Source organism: Pelobates fuscus, chromosome 11 (genome assembly GCF_036172605.1).
Source record: "Pelobates fuscus isolate aPelFus1 chromosome 11, aPelFus1.pri, whole genome shotgun sequence".
Lineage (NCBI taxonomy): Eukaryota > Metazoa > Chordata > Amphibia > Anura > Pelobatidae > Pelobates > Pelobates fuscus.
In genome coordinates, this window is record NC_086327.1 from 101,198,306 (window position 1) to 101,215,743 (window position 17,438).

The window sequence follows — 17,438 nt, forward strand, 5'->3', positions numbered from 1 at the left end:
TCCCAGCATAGCCCTCCACGTTCAAAGCATCTGATCAACAGGCAATTCCCTAGTTGTTTGCTCCAGTGTTTCAGATCTTCCCAGCCAAACCACTGAGGGCAGAGAAACACCAACACTTCCCATATCCAGTGCTACCCATTGTACCAGCTTTCAGATGATTAGTAAAGTGGGATAAAACCTATTCTTCAGTTGTGGTTCCGCACCATCCAAAAAGTGTGTTTCCTGTAGAAAAGCCACAGAAATATGCTTCTTTCGAAACTCTCGTTAAACATGCATTCTATATTCCGGAGCATTCAGTTCCCTACAATTAAAAGAGAGGACAGACAATGGCACCTATAACTGCAGAGAAAAAATAAGGTAATAAAGAGGGTAAACAGCAGACAGCAGCCCTTGGGTGCAAAAGAAAATGAAAAAACTGTGAGACTCAAAAGGGAGAAATAAAAAGAGTAGAAGGAAAAAGAAAATCCCTCATCAAGAGACAAGAAAGTATCCACAATAAACCTTGGAAAACCAAAGGGTACTAATATGGTGGTAAAGGCCAGAGGACCAGTCCAGGACAATAAGGCACCAACACCACGCCACCCGGAGAATGCACACGAGCATAAGGGGGGATCATGGCTTCCCCCGACTCGCAGACCCAACAAAGTCAAAACATTTAAGTAATACAAAAAATGCATTACTGACTCACAGATTCCACCTGCCGCTGAGCAATATTTGAAATAGTGCAACATAAAATAAGCATCATAATCAGAAATATAATCACACAGTGTATTCCATTTCAGCTAAATACAATGGTAAAATAATCATCCCTGTGACCCCCAAACCCCCATACCAAAACAGGAAGCTCACTAGCAGGTGGTGCCCACAACCCCAGAAGCCGCCGGGTCACGCAGTCCCCTTGCACCCCTGCAACCCAACTCACTGGGCACACGTTATCCCCTCTAAACCAGTCTCCCAACATCTCTCCAGCCAACATAATCCCCACACATTCCAAGAGTAGCTTGTGCTAGCTATATTTATATTCTTTTGGTAGGGTGCGTTTTCCCCATTCTACATAAGCACATAATGAGGCATGATTATTCATCTGTGGGTTAATAATGTTTCTTTTGGATATACTCATTACACAGTGATGCACATTTTGTTGGCGCTATATAAATAATAGTAATAACAATATGACACTTGAACACCAGGGTTCTCTTGAATGTCAATAGTCATTACTATATAAATAGAACCCACTATCTAAGAGGGGATATAGACATATAGTAAATTAGAGACTTAGTTTACATTGAACTAGAATCTGAGGCAACTTATGTGTAACTTTCTTTCAAGTAGGGAAAAGCCTTTATAAATGTCTTCTCAAACTTTGAAAAGTCATTCAATGCACTCTGGTTGGTTGGCTTGTGAGTGTCAAGTCTTTCTCTCATGAGACTTATACAGAAATATTCCTAGGCAAGTCTTGTGGCAGGTGAGACTTGCTGGTCAGAGCTCTCTAAATAGGTGGCTTACTCTATATGCAGGTTAGTAAGCTAAGAACCCTCATCATTTGTCTTATGTTATAACTTCAGTTTATTATCTTATTATATTATTTTCATATCTCACTTGCATTACCTGTAGTCGAACACAATTAAAGTTAACACTGGCCTCATTTGCATAGCTTTTCATGCAAACGTCTTACTTTGTCCAGATGGGCAAATGTCGAACATGGACACATTCTACAGGAATGACAATTTTACTGCATATACACAGGGGGACAGGCCTCTGTACCCCTCCCATGGGCATGGTCCTATTAATTTAATAACTGTTGGGGACATCACACTGTTGCCTCCAGCCAATACCCATGGGTAATTTGTGGTAGCTCTTGAATAACTCATATATATATATATATATTTATTTTTATTTTTTTAATCTACTGATTAATGTAAAGTTTTATACTTGACGACAGGTACTTAATGAAGAGTCATATGCATTGATATTTAAAATGTCACTTCTGCTAAGTTATAAAAAGAAAGCAGAAAATATCTTACTTGTTTAGCCTAGAACGTTTGGGATTTACCCCCAAGAGAAACTTAAGAATTATTAAAATGCAACGTGCATAACCCAAAAATGATTTCCAAGTATCATAAGCCAATGTGTTTGAATGTCTCTAGCAAGCAGGATTCGTGCACCTAGTAAGACATGATGACTTATCTCATTCCTTGTACTTGAATTAAACTTAAACATTTTTAAATAAACAAGTGGGAAAACTGACTTGCACTATTTTGTGGAATACTCAACAGCTCACACCTAGGTAAATACTGTATTTTTTTTTTTTATTGACTGTGCAGCTTGATTTTACTTTTTAGTAGGATTGAAATATGTTTTTGCTTATATTGAAATTGCAATATGGAGATAGCTGAAAGGCTTGTGTTTTTTGCTATTGTTACGAATCCCTTTCTTTAGTTATATTTATTTTACTTTACCTATATTCTTAGGAATGTACAGGCACATTCTTTTCTCGCATACTCTTTGTGTAATTAGAGCTTTTACCTTTTAGCTGAAGATAGCAAGGTGAATTGTTAGTGTAGAACTCACCTAAGTCTAAGGCTAAAAAACCTGCAGTTATTTCAATTTGCATAGAGATTTGGGATAGTGCACAAGTAACTCTTTTTTTTTTTTTTTGTATGTATTGGGCTTATGTGTACTATACTGATTGCTGCCGCCCAATAGTAGTGGGAGTTTGAGCCAGGATTTAATAGTGCATGTATGTATTTGTTTTTTTATTACGCAGCCATGTTACAGTGTTGCCTTCCATCCCATGTCTTCCCTACTAAGGGTTAATAAATGTGTAGGGGGTTAGAAAAATCACCCTCTTTCTCTCATTAGAAATTTGACCTTTTTAGCTGAAAGCAGTAAAGTGAATTGTTATTGTAGGATTTATATAAGTGGTTTCGCCTTGACGTGGCAGGTGAGCTTACATTTGAATGGCTATTGGGGTAACATTAAAAACCCTCCAGCTTAAATGTGCATGGGGATTTGGGATAGTGGGCCGGTACGTACCTCTTTTCTTTCGGTTATATCGTATGTATTGGGGCTGATGTATTCTATAGTTATTGCTGCCACCCAAGAGTATTGGGAGTTTGAACGAAGGGCTTAATTTTTTATGTTTGTTCATGGCAAGTGTGAATTGTTAGAATTCAAACTGAATTCAACGTCAACTATAAATTTTAGGCAAAAATAATAAATCCTAAAACATACCCAACATTTGACAATCATTTTGAATTTACTTTGAATTCCCAACAGATCACAATTTGTATGTGTGTGTGTGTTTGTTTCTGTTAATATAACAAACCTGAAAACAATGTACATGCAAGACCTCCAATGTCCAGCTAAGTAAATACAAATTTGCAATCATTTAGGGTTTTACAAATTGAACTGTAATACTTTAATACATTATACAAGATGAGGGGAAACATTACTTAAACATATGTAATTAAATGCAATAAGTGGATGAAGCATGTCAGTTTCAATAGAAAGAAAAAGAGATACAATGATGTGCTTATATATATATATATATATATATATATATATATATATATATATATATATATATATATACACTTAGAATATAGTTATTCTAAAACTCAAACCAATATTTGTGTTTCTTCATTAACAGATTAAATGTATAAAATGAATGGCAGAAACTATACCATAACAACGGAATTCATTCTTGTGGGATTCTCAGAGTTTATAGATCTTCAGCTACTGCTGTTTATAATGTTTTTATTGATTTATATAATTACAGTGCTTGGAAACCTGTCTATCATTCTTGCATATACACTTACTACAATTCTCAACACTCCGATGTACCTTTTTCTTTCAAACTTCTCCTTTTTAGAAATATGTTATGTGACCTCCACTATACCCAAACTGCTGTCAAATCTTCTAGCAGAGGTTAAAACCATCTATTTTTACAGCTGTGCTCTACAGATGTATTGTGTTATTCTCCTTGGTGGTACTGAGTGCTACATGCTTGCAGCTATGGCATATGATCGATATGTTGCTATATGCCACCCACTCCTATATAGCACTATAATGAATCATAAAGTTTGTATTCAGCTTATAGGTGGATCATGGCTTATTGGTGCAATAAACTCTCTCACACACACTACCCTCACATTCAATTTACCATTCTGCAATGATCATAAAATCAATCATTTCTTTTGTGACGTCCCCCCATTACTGAAACTGGCTTGTACAGACACCTGGATCAATAAGATTGTTATTTTTATAGTGGGTGGAGGTGTTGTTGTTGGTTCATTGATATTAACAATTATTTCATATTCACTTATTATCTCATCAATTCTAAATATCCATTCCAGAAGTAATAAAGCATTCTCAACCTGCACTTCTCACTTTATGGTCATTTCCATATTTTATGGATCTAGTATATTTATGTATTTTAGACCCAACACAAAATATGCAATGTATCAGGAAAGACTGGTCTCTCTTATGTATACAATTATTGCACCTTTATTAAACCCTTTTATATACAGTCTGAGAAATAATGAAGTCAAACTTGCTATTCGAAATTCTCTGTCTCTTGTAAAAGCAGTTCATAAGAACTAAAGTTAATATATGGTATAAACTATATTAAGAACGATATATTCTATATTATCAATACTAGTCATCAGACTATCATAATATGCTAAGCCAGTGTAACATTTAGTTTTTACTCCTTATTATAAGAGTTTGAAAAATGATCAAAAAAATTATATTTTCTCTATCTGATCTTTTATATTCTACATAATCACACATACACACACGCACACACACACACACACAGATATACACACTTTTTCGCACTCATTTACATATACATGTACACAGACACAGGAATTGCAATTCCTGTGTCTGTGTACATGTTTATGTAAATGAGTGCGAAAAAGTGTGTATATCTGTGTGTGTGTGTGTGTGCGTGTGTGTATGTGTGATTATGTAGAATATAAAAGATCAGATAGAGAAAATATAATTTTTTTGATCAACTACCTTAAATTGCTTCACATTCACACACTTTATCTTTATAGAAGCATTCACAATCTCTCACACTTAGAAAAAAAATTAGACGTGGGCATTTATATTTGGACATACTATTCAACTGTTTGTCTTAATAATAAATATCTGAATAGCCAAATGAACAAATCAAATTATGAATGCATTGCATAATGGACACAAAATCAGGAAAAACTGGTCTATCTTATGGATGCAATTATTACACCTTTATTAAACCCTTTTATATACAGCCTGAGAAATAATGATGACAAACTTGCTATTTAGAATTTTCTGTCTAGATTTAATATGTAGTATAAACTATACAATTGTATATTCTATATTACTAATTCTAGTTATAATACTATCATTATAATATTCAAAGCCAGTGTAACATTCCGTTTTTACTCCTTGTTTTTTATGGGGTTTTTTCTACACAAATAACAATAGATATTTTGTTTTCTGCACAGTCACACATTGACACAAACACAGATATACACACAATTTCTCTAACTCATTTACACATACATGTACACAAACACAGGAATTGAAATTAATATACACACTACTCTACATTACATTCATGCCCTCTCTCATTTATACATGCACTTAGAAAAAAATAGACGTGTGCTTTCATATTTGGACAAACGTGCAGCTGTTCATTTTTTCATCTTACTAATGAATGTCTGAATTACCCAATGAACAAATCAAATGATGAAAGAGTTGCATGAGGGACACAATTTAATCCAATTCATTCATGTGTTGATCCAGATAATGCACCAACAAAAATGGAGAGATAGGTGGAGAGGGCTCTTTTTGTTTGGCAAATCATCTCCTTAACCCAATAATGACAGAGGCAATTGTACGAGTTTTGATCAAAACAAAACCTAAAATTTGAGCTTTTTTTTTTTTTTTTTTTTTTAACCATAATTTACCTCATCTTACTTCCATTAAGTGCACCCACACTTATTATACATCATTATGTTCAGGAGAAAAGGGGTGTTCATTACACATCATATATTTACATATGAAACATAATTTAATATAAATAAAAACTAAATAAGTTTGAGAAATTATTCTACTGCAAAAAAAAGCATGCATATGTGATGTCCCACACGTTCAACAATGCTCCCCATGTACAGGTTTCATAGAAGGTTACAAGGTCAAATATAGGGCTTGCCCATTTCAGTTCAATGGGCCTGCTTAGTGTCAGTCACCATGTCTAGCCACCATATTCTGTTAGTGGTACCCGTAAAGGCTATTAGTTCTGACATACTGGACCAGCCTGTGTTGCGTTTTCATAAATCTAACTTACAACGCAGTCTTGGCAGGGGTTGTCGGACCCCGTTGGCTTAACAATTTTGCTTAAATGTTTTCCAACTAGTGCAGCATGTAAAACAATTGTTTATTCTTATTTTCACTTACACTATCCTTACAGACAGTCAGTATAGCCGTTTTTTTTATAATCCGTTCTGTCTCTCCACTGTCTAGCTCTCTTGGTAATGTAATCAGTAAAAACAAAATAATATGCAGTTTAACTATATGCCATGTTTATAATGCTTTTTTTTTCACTATCCTTGTGATTGCTGTCATGGCTTAACAAGCTTACTGTTACTCTTTATAAATAAAGATTGACAAAAAAAAGGGGTATGTTCAGCCTTTATTTTTTTTATTTATTTATTTATTTTATTTTAAGACAAGCATTCAAAAAGGCACATACTTTACTTTGCCGTGTGGGCTTGTCAAAGACTTTGTATAGTACAGAAGTATATGTAAAACATGAAATGCCAAAAAGTACATTTTACATAGGTATATCAGAACAATGAGTCACAAAAATAGTAATGAGAAACAGTGCTGATATAGTGGCTCTGCATAAAAGATCAGAAGACTTATTACTTAACAAAAAGTGTGTGTGCAAGGAAATGCATGTAGAGATTATATAGTTGGCGTACATATTTTTGGCATAAAATCATAAAAAGAAAAGGTTTTAACAAAATAAAAAAAATAAGTAAAGCAACATAAAACAATAAAACAGAACCCATGGCACTGGAAGAGTAAGCGGTCTCACATCATCCCCTCATCCCTCCCAAAGTAGTGTATACGTTTACAATCCTGTCTTATCTGTATACTGTTCCCACAGGTCCCACACCTTCTGGAAGTTTTCTATGATATTACAGACCTGCGAGGTCAGCTTGTCCATAAGGTAATTGTTTTTAATTTTGGCTATTAACAATGAGGGGTGTTGGTGGTTTAGGGCATGCCCATTTCTGAGCCATGGTGAATCAAGCTGCTAGGTAAACCATATTGAGTAATTTATTTTCATGGCAGAATAGGCCATATGTTGGCTTAGAGAAGAGACAGACCCAGGGATCAAGTACTAATTGTCTTTGCAATATTTTGGAGGTGAGATTTGCTACCCTGGTCCAGTATGTTTGGATGGTGGGACATGACCACCACATATGTATATAGTTTCAGTGGGGCTCATTTTCATGTGGTGTTGTTTCACAGCGGTGGCATACCATCTGCAAAAATCTTAAATAATTGCTCTTGGAGGGTTACGCAGATGGATGACCGTGCGCAAGAGTCCTATTTGTCTTGCCAGTCTGTGCCCTCCAAAACCTGCCCCAGATCAGTTTCCTATTGGTTCATGTATCTGAGGCCACCACACTCTAGATTCCACACTAAGTTGGTAGTATATGAGAGAGATCAACCCTTTTGGCTTCTTCTCCTGGAAGCACATACTCTCAAAGAATGTTAGTGGTGGGACCCGGCTGTATTTACCTCCTTGTTGGCAGGGAAATCGCTTAATTGTAGATAGCAGAAATAATATCTATTGGTGACAGAAGAGAGCTCTTTCAGCCTATCATATGTGACTATGGCATTGTCATTGTACAAGTGAACTTATCTTTATAGACCCGTGTGTTCGATCCTTTGAAATTCCCTTGCTCACATGCCAGACAGGAAGGCCTTATTCCTAAGTAATTGAGTCATTAGGGAAGGGAATTTGCTAAGAGAGAATTTAGGTGCTGCGTGGTCCTGATTGAATTGAGTATTGCTGGGCCTTTATGAAGGCCAAATGCTCTTTGGGTAGCCATATGAAAACTTAGGGGAGATCAGATCAGGAGCAATTCAATATCAACATCTGTGATCAGGTCAGGAGTGCCAATGACCAATTTGGGGCAGTTGCGCAGAGAGGTAGTAATGGCATGTGTTAGGCAGTTCTGCCCCCCCCCCCCCTCTGTTTCGGGGTCGGTATAGTATGTTGCGTGCCATTCTAATACTTTCTTTTGCCATATGAATGTGTAACAGGCACAGGTGTAGTCTGAAAAATTAACAGTAGTCTGGGGAAAATTTTCATTTTCAGCGAGTCAAGTCTGTGCAACCACAAACTTGGTTTGTCTGTCCAGTGCTCCAGGTCCTAGATCAGGGTGCAGAGCATAGAAGGGTAGATCTGCTTGTACAGTAGGGTATGGTCTGCAGTAATCTTGATTTCCAAATAGGGCAGAGTATTCTTGGTAATGTGCAAAATCAAGTCCAAATTCCCAGAAGGATCTTGGGATTATTTCAACTCAGACATATAAATGGGAATAAAAGCATATGATAGTGAAGCACAGTAACACTTTAAAACATTTATTGTACACACTAGACACAAAACACTCCTATTCACATATAAGGGTTGGAGTCCAAAAAATGAAACAACAGTAGTAAAAATAGCCTCTTACAACGTTTAAGAAAGTGAGTATGTGCAGACCCAGCTGCTACTCACAAACGCTTTTGTGGTGCCCCTGCTCGGGATTAGTTGGTATATCAGCTTGTTTCCACACACCCTCCACGGATAGGTACTCTCGCTGTGTTTTCCCGAGCGTCGGCTGATGATTTCCGGGTGCCCGAATAGCTCCGCCCACTTTGCGTCACTCCGTAGCTCACGTGGTTACGTCTCTGCGTCACGTGGTTACGTCACTGCGTCTACGCGTTTCGCTGTAAAGCTTCCTCAGGACGTCAATCAGTGATGGTCTAATCCCTTGTTTGTCTGTCTTATAAAGCAATCCTCTTGCACTCTATTGGATGAGTGCCAATGACTTAATTAGCAGCATTATCACTCCACACATGAGTCCACTGAATAAATATTAACCCAATGTTCAGTCTGCATTTAACCCTAAAAAATGTCTTTAGCTAAGATCCTGTTGTAGTCAAAATAAACATACAAAACATTTAAAGGTATATACCTAAAACCTCACATAATTAAAAGTATACACAAGATATAATATATAAAATATACAAAATATTTATAACCTCTCATAAATATGCCCTTTTAATACAACCTATTGAGGTAGTGGAGAGAGAGAAGAGAAAAACATATTGTTAATATACCATTTACATAAGTAAATTCTTAATGCTCCCATTTAGATAGCACCTTCATCTTATCCCAGTGCATACCCCCTACAGTGTATATTAAAATGAGTATTACAGTAAGGTGCTCCAATTTAAAGTGCCACATAGCCACATCTACTATAAAGTGCATAATGTTGAAAAAAAATAATAATAATAAAAAAATAAAAATAAATATAAATAAATACATAGTATTGTCTAAATACCTATGTACTTTTAGGGGTGTATCTATAGCTCCACTATTCTAGTGTACCTTTAATGAGCTTTTCTATTTTGGCAGAATTTACTAAAATCTAATTACTAAAATTTAAAATATTTAAAATATTTAAAAGAGAGTAATTTACAGAAAGTGACATAGTTCAAAATCATTGTTGAGGCCAAATGGAACGAGGGTGTTAAGTTCATAGATCCACTTCATAAGGAAATTAGGCCAAATGGAAATGAAGTGGATCTATGAACTTAACACCCTCGTTCCATTTGGCCTCAACAATGATTTTGAACTATGTCCTTGTTCCATTTGGCCTCAACAATGATTTTGAACTATGTTGAAATAATCCTAAGATCCTTCTGGGAATTTGGACTTGATTTTGCGCTCCACCTGCATAAGTATATTGTTCATTTTATTGGTGTGTGGTTTGGGTTCACACAGGTGTGTAGCAGCTAACAATTATCAAAATACTAAAGATTGTTTTATATTTGGGTGGTGAGGGAGTGTTTACACATTTATTCTCTCCCACCCTGCACTTATATTAAATATTCATTTTAGCGCTTTTATACTACCAATACGATTCTTGGTAATGTATTTGTCGTGAATCAGCGCCGTGTTCAAACTGGAACGGCATGGCCATAGATTTTGTTAGGTTGACTTTGTAGCTCAATAAAGTGTTATAGTTCAGTCTTGTGTTCTAGTCAGCAGAGTGGGTCTGAGATGGTGAGAATAACATTGTCAGTGTACGCCGATATTTTAAAGTGCTGTCCAGCTAGTCTCACTCCTTGTATGTGCGGATGTTGTCTAATGGCCTGTAGCAGTGGCTCTAGGGAAAGCATAAACAATAGTGGAGACAGGGGTCAACCCTGCCTTGTCCCATTGTGTAACGGGAAGGGAGCTAGACAAGTCCCTGTTATTAAAGTCTGGGCCCTCAGATTAGAATATAGGACATGAACCGCCATGACAAAGGGCTCCGGGAACCCCTACGCTCTGAGTATACCGAAAAGGTACGGCCACTTCACCCTGTTGAAAAACCTTCTTATCATCTAAAGATAGAGCCAGAGAAGGCCTTCCAGAATCCTGCATTTACCACACGAGCACAACTCCCCTGCAGTTTTCTCATAGAGCTGCCTGCCTGGTATAAAGCCCACTTGGTCGTGATGGATTAAGTGTGTCAAGAATGATGTGAGTCTGGCCGACAAAATGTTCACGTAGATTTTTATGTCTGAATTGATAAAGGAGATGTGCCTATAGTTAGAGGTCAACTCTTCATCTCTTCCCAGTTTGGGGAGCAATGTGAGTTTCACAAGCGCCATATCTAAATCAGAGGTGCCGCCTTTCATGAAATGATTATATAGAATTGTGAGGTGAGGAGCCAGTTCCTTCCTGAACCTCTTGTAATACTGACATCATAGCCATCTGGTGCTGGTGCCTTGTTACCTTTGAGGGCCGTGATTGCCACCTCCACTTCTAGTTGTGTGATAGGCGCCAATAGAACCTCTGCCTTCTCCCTGGTCACCTTTAGCAATGTCACTCCAGACAGAAACTAGAGCAATTCTACAGGACAGTCAGAACTCTTGGTGTGGAGAGTGGTTGTATAGTGGTTATCATAAGTTTGTGAATAATGTGTTAATGTCATCCGGGGTTTTGACCAGTGTGCATACCTTGGTAATGGGCTAAAATCCACTTTAGGGGGGCAGGACTCTAGCTAGCAAAGTATCAATGTTTTTGGATTTCTCATAGAATATACACCTCGACCACAAAATGGATTGGGCCATACCCTCCAGAGATAACTCTTTAAAAGAGTGTTGCAGAGCCCTCAATTCAGTCAGTTTGGCTGCTGTGGGGTTAACTTTGTGTTGCTGTTCAACTTTTATCAAAGCTGACTGTAACTCTAATAGGAATTGAGTCGTGCATCTATATTTTTGTGTGTGGCCACTTTAATGAAATGTCCTCGTAGGACTGGTTTATGGGCTGCCCATATCACTACAGGGTCAGCTTCTGGAGATAAATTGTGAATGAAATAGTCAGAAATAACCGTGCTAGTGGTTTGGCATATATGTTCATTTTTAATAAGGCTAGTGTTTAGTTTCCACATCCAGTTAGAGGAGTCTGCCGATGGCGACCGCAATGTCCACGTGATCAGACCAAGTAATAATGTTGATCTCTGAATGTTTGGCCATGCCCGTCTCGTTAAGGAAGATATTGTCAATTCTAGAGTAGGTGCTGTGAGGTGTCGAATAAAATGTAAAGTCACAAGTGTCCAGATGTTGGAGTCTCCACGCATCTAGGAGGTGTGTGTGTGCATCAGCTTGTCCTATGTCCCCTTACCATGTGACCATGTCAGTCTCGGTTTCAAGCTCCTGTTGGCCGCTTGACACGGCTCTGCATTCAGTGTCTGCCTGAGAGCCTGTCATGTGTATGAGGCAGCGTTTGTTTCATGGCTATGGTAGATTGCTAGCAAACTCCGCACTTTCTGCCAATGCCAACCGTTCATATTCTAGAGCTCTGGCCATTTTCAATAAACTCACTTTAAAATTTTAAATTGTTAATCCGTACTTAATTGATAGCATAGTGGCGTTCACATACTTTTGCCAGCTTAACGTTAAATTAACTCACTACTTAAAACTACTTGGATACAACCTTCAATATTTTCAGATCATTCTTTTAGAATAAGTGCTGCTTCTGCAATCTCTAGTAAAATATTCCAGTACACATCATCAATGCCTCGGACTGGGGAAATCATCTGCATACATCAGACACATACCTTAACCTGAGAAAGATGTGAGGTAGACATTTGAAGTATTGGTTACTTAATGTCAACACCTATTAGTCTTAAACTGTTGAACTTTTTACAAGCCTACCCAAACGTCGATTTTGACACACCACAACATACTTACACCACCACTACTAACTCGACTTATTGTCCCTGACAACAAATAGGAAGGCTGAGCCTGTAGGCGGGACCTGAAGTTGTGGGAGGGGCTATCCGGCATTTAAAAACACAGGTCGCCCCTTCTTCTCGGCAGATACTGCCAGTTTAAGCCCACCCACTGCTCCCGTTATCAAGCCATTCAATTTTGATGGGTCCCATTTTCACAGGCCTATCCAAACAATGGTTTTGGCACACCACAACCGACTTACACCATCACTACTATAACTCGACTTATTGTCCCTGACCAAAAAAAATTATATATCTATCTATCTATATATATATATATATAAAACTTGATTCTAAATGTATTTTATATAATATTTCTAAATGATATATAAATACTCATATATATTAATCAGTTGATTTTAATCTACTGATTAATGTAACGTTTTGTATTTGATGACACTTACTTACTGAAGAGTCATATGGACTCAAGTGTCACTTTTGCTACGTTATAAAGAGAATTCAGAAACGTTCTTACTTGTTTAGCCTAGAACATATGGGATTTACCCCCAAGAGATACTTAAGAATTATTAAAATGCAATGTGCATCACCCAGAAAACAGGTACGTGAACGTCTCCAGCAAGCAGGATTCATGCACCAAGTAAGACCTAATGACTTATCTCAAACTTTTTACTTTAATTATACTTAGAAATGTTTCAATGGACAAGTGGGAAAATTGACTTACATTATTTTTAAGAATACTTATCTCTATAAGATACATACTTACTGACACTATATACATGTTTTTAAAGATATCTTATCAGCTGAAAGAAATAAAACAGCTCACACCCAGGTAATTACTATATGTTTTGATTTACTCTGCAACTTGATTTTACATTTTGGATTTAATAAAATATCTGTGTTTGTTTATATTTGTAATTGCCATATAGGTATATCTGAATCGCCTGTATTTTTGCTATTGCTTATTTATATTTATTTTATGTTACCTATATTCTTATGAATGTGCAAGCATATTCGTCTATCATTAGAGATTTCACTTTTTAGCTGAAAGAAGCAAGGTGAATTGTTAGTGTAGGACTCGCCTAAGAGGTTTTGCCTTAACTTGGAAGGGGAACTTACACTTTAACCCCTTAAGTCCGGAGGGCGTACTATTACGTCCTTTTAAAAGCGGCTCTAAACGCCGCCGGACGTAATAGTACGCCCTCCGTTTTTTAGTAACTTACCCGGTCGCTGGCGGTCCCACGCCGGCGATCGCGGTTCGGGGGACTCCCAGGGAGCCCCCCGCGGCACGTCCGCCCTCCAGGAGCCCTCCCGGCCATGTGAGAGTGAGGTCCTTGCGAGGACCTCACAATCACATGGCCGGTATAGCTGCCTGCTGCATTGCCAGCAGGGGGACCAACTGTAATGACAGTTGGTCCCCCTGCTGGCTGAAAATCAAATAAAAATGTTTTAAAACAGTGTTAAAATAAATAAATTATATACTTAGATCATATATATATATTATATATATATGATCTAAGTATATATATACACATATACACACATACACATACACCGTCTAGGTGTATTTTAATATTAATATATATATAATTATATATATATATTAATATCAAATTACACGTAGACTGATACTGATTAAATATATATATATAATTATTGTTATATATATATTTATAAATAATATAAAAAAATTAATATGTAAATACGTAAAAAAATTAAATAAAAAAAATAATTAAAAATAAAATATAAAAAAATATATAGATGTGTTTTATTTCGTTCTAACTGTATTCTGATATTAATATATATATATATATTTATATCAAAATACACTTATAACGAAATAATATATATATCTATATACATAAATATATACGTATATATCACTATATATATACCTATATATAAATAAAAAATATTAAAAAAAATATATATATATATATACGTATATATACACATATGTATATATATACATATATTAATTCTACACATATATTTATGTAATAATTTTACATAATTAGGTATCCTAATTAATTACAATTAGCGGGACCTGCCTGACCACCCATGCCGAAAGTATAGGGAATTTAATTTGCTAGCACTATATTTAACCCTATAACTTTCCAAGACACCATAAAACCTGTACATGGGGGGTACTGTTTTACTCGGGAGACTTCGCTGAACACAAATATTAGTGTTTCAAAACAGTAAAATGTATTACAACCATGATATCGCCAGTAAAAGTGAAGTTTTTTGCATTTTTCACGCACAAACAGCACTTACAGGGACGATATTATTGCTGCAATACTTTTTACTGTTTTGAAACACAAATATTTGTGTTCAGCGAAGTCTCCTGAGTACAACAGTACCCCTCATGTACAGGTTTTATGGTGTTTTCAAAAATTACAGCGTCAAATATAAGGCTTGTGTTTAATTTTTTTCACATTAAAATTCGCCAGATTGCTTACGTTGCCTTTATGACCCTATGGTAGCCCAAGAATGAAAATTACCCCTATGATGGCATACCATTTGCAATAGTAGACAACCAAAGGTATTGCAAATGGGGTATGTCCAGTATTTTTTAGTAGCCACTTAGTCACAAACACTGGCCAAAATTGGCGTTTTTTGCATTTTTCACACACAAACAAATACAAACGCTAACTTTGGCCAGTGTTTGTGACCAAATGGCTACTCAAAAAGACTGGACATCGCTTATTTGCAATACCTTGGGTCGTCTACTATTGCAAATGGTATGCCATTATGGGTGTAAATTTATTTCCTGGGCTACTATACAGTCTCAAAGGCAACGTAACCAATCTGGCGAATTTCAATTTCAAATGTAACACGCTATATTTGACCCTGTAACTTCCCAAAACACCATAAAACCTGTACATAGGGGGTACTGTTTTACACGTGAGACTTTGCTGAATACAAATATGTGTATTTTATTGCAGTAAAAGCAAACAGTATTATGACATTGACAGTTAAAATGTCATGAAGAACGAAAAAAATAAAAAAAAATCTTATTTTCTCCCATTTTTTTCATATTAAATTATGTTTCATAGCTAAATATTTGATATTAAATGAAAGCCCTGTTTCCCCTGAATAAAATGATATATAATAAGGGGGGGTGCATTTAATATGAAAGAGGTGAATTACGGTTGGACAGACATATAGCGCAAATGCCAGGTTTTGTTTACGTTTTGTTTCGTTCACAACTTGTACATTTGGCTGCGGTGTTAAGGGGTTAATGGCCATTGGAGTGATACTTAAAAACCTCCAGTTATTTAAATAGGCATAGGGATTTGGGATAGTGTGCTAGTAACTATTTTCTTTGTTTTTTATTATATGTATTGGGGCTGATGTGTACTATACTTATTGCTTCCACCCAGGAGTAGTGAGAGTTTAAGCGCAGGGCTTAATTTTGTATGTTTGTATTTGCTTTTGTATTACACAGGCATGTTACAGTGCTGCCTTCCACCCATGTGTTCCCTATTAAGGGTTAATACGTATGTAAAGGGTTAGAAAAATATCCCTCTCTGTCTCATAAGAGATTTTACCTTTTAACTGAGAGCAGCAAGGTAAGTTGTTAGTGTTGGACTAACGTAAGAGATTTTACCTTGACATGGCAGGTGATCTTACACTTAAATGGACATTGGAGTAATACTAAAAAACCTCTAGCTTAAATGTGCATGGGAATTTGGGATAGTGTCCAGGTAACTCTTTTCTTTGGATTATATCGTATTTATTGGGACTGATGTGTACTATAGTCATTGCTGCTGCCCAGGAGTAGCGCTTAATTTTATATGTATGTGCATGGCAAGTGCGAATTGTTATAATTCAAGCTGAATTCCAAGAGAACTTCACATTTTACGCAAAAATAGTGAATTCTAAAACATACCCATCATTTGACATTGACTTTGAATGTGCTTTAAATTCCCAACAAATCACACTTTGCGTGCGTGTGGTTTTTTTTTGTTTTTTTTTATTGTTTGCTTTTTAAATAAAATAAAATATACAATGACGAGCGGAGGAAATTCATTTTGCAATCATTCAGGGTTTTACAAACTGAGCTTTATTGTCCTGATTATACAAAACCGTGGGATACATTATTGTGTAAACACATGTAATGCAATATAATAAGTGGATGAAGCATATTAGTTTCAGTAGAGAAAAAGAGATAAAGCGATCACTGAGTACTTAGGAGATACTTAAAAACAAGAGAAATCTCAATGTATCCTTCCTGGTAAAATATTGTATAAATAAAATAAATATTTACTTAACGGTAATGTGAAGTTGGTACTAACAGGGTTATTCACTAAAGTGAAAATTTACAGTGAATTTAAAGTAAATCTCAAATTTAAGGTCAGAGTAGCTGAACTGAAAGCTATGTGACAGAATTTTTTCCAGTTTGGTTATTTTAAACTTAATTTTGAAATTCACTATGATTTCTCACTTAGTGAATAACCCTGTGACTGTATGACAATGTGCTTTAACAATCTTAACATCAGAAGATATTTCACTAGAGCTAACAAATAACTAAATGGTATTTTCTATATTATTGTACCAAGGCCATATGATTTAAAATTTGGAATAATTGCTCTGCTCCCCCTCCCCCCATTCCCCTCGTGCCCCTTACAACCAGGTAAAAAAAAGTGTTAAACACCCTTTATTTACTTACTTGATCCCAGCACTGATGTCCCTCGGCACTGGGTCAAAGCTCAGCCCCCTCCTCCGTCCCGAGATGAGCGGGTGCAAATGCCCATGCGCGGCAAATGCTACGCGCGCAATAGACCTCCCCATAGGAAAGCATTGAATGAATGCTTTCCTATGGGGAAAATCTGCCGCTGGAGGTCCTCATGCAGAGCAGGAGGATGTCCAGAGTCAGATAATGAACCAAAAGTGCGTTACGATTCCGGAAGC

General features: G+C 36.5%; 2 protein-coding genes across 2 annotated transcripts in view; both read left to right on the top strand.

Moving 5' to 3' along the window:
* The first annotated feature begins 2,121 nt into the window (after positions 1–2,121).
* The window catches only part of LOC134576932 (olfactory receptor 5I1-like), a 61,421-nt gene continuing 46,104 nt past the window's right edge, over positions 2,122–17,438 (top strand). The window contains exon 1 of the mRNA XM_063435600.1: positions 2,122–2,168. The gene's annotated coding sequence lies outside the window, so the exon portion shown is untranslated. The remainder of the gene's footprint in view (positions 2,169–17,438) is intronic.
* Positions 2,189–5,538, top strand: LOC134577261 (olfactory receptor 5A2-like). The gene is made up of 3 exons (XM_063435959.1): positions 2,189–2,287; positions 3,653–4,567; positions 5,516–5,538. Exons 2-3 carry the CDS (start codon positions 3,658–3,660, stop codon positions 5,536–5,538), a joined length of 933 nt encoding a protein of 310 aa, XP_063292029.1. The 5' UTR covers positions 2,189–2,287; positions 3,653–3,657.

Coding starts and splice junctions, on each gene's coding strand:
- LOC134577261 (XM_063435959.1), top strand. CDS start 3,658: ATGTATAAAATGAATGGCAGAAACTATACCATAACAACGGAATTCATT. Junction 4,568..5,515: donor AGTCAAACTTGCTATTCGAA/ATTCTCTGTCTC, acceptor TGACACAAACAC/AGATATACACACAATTTCTC.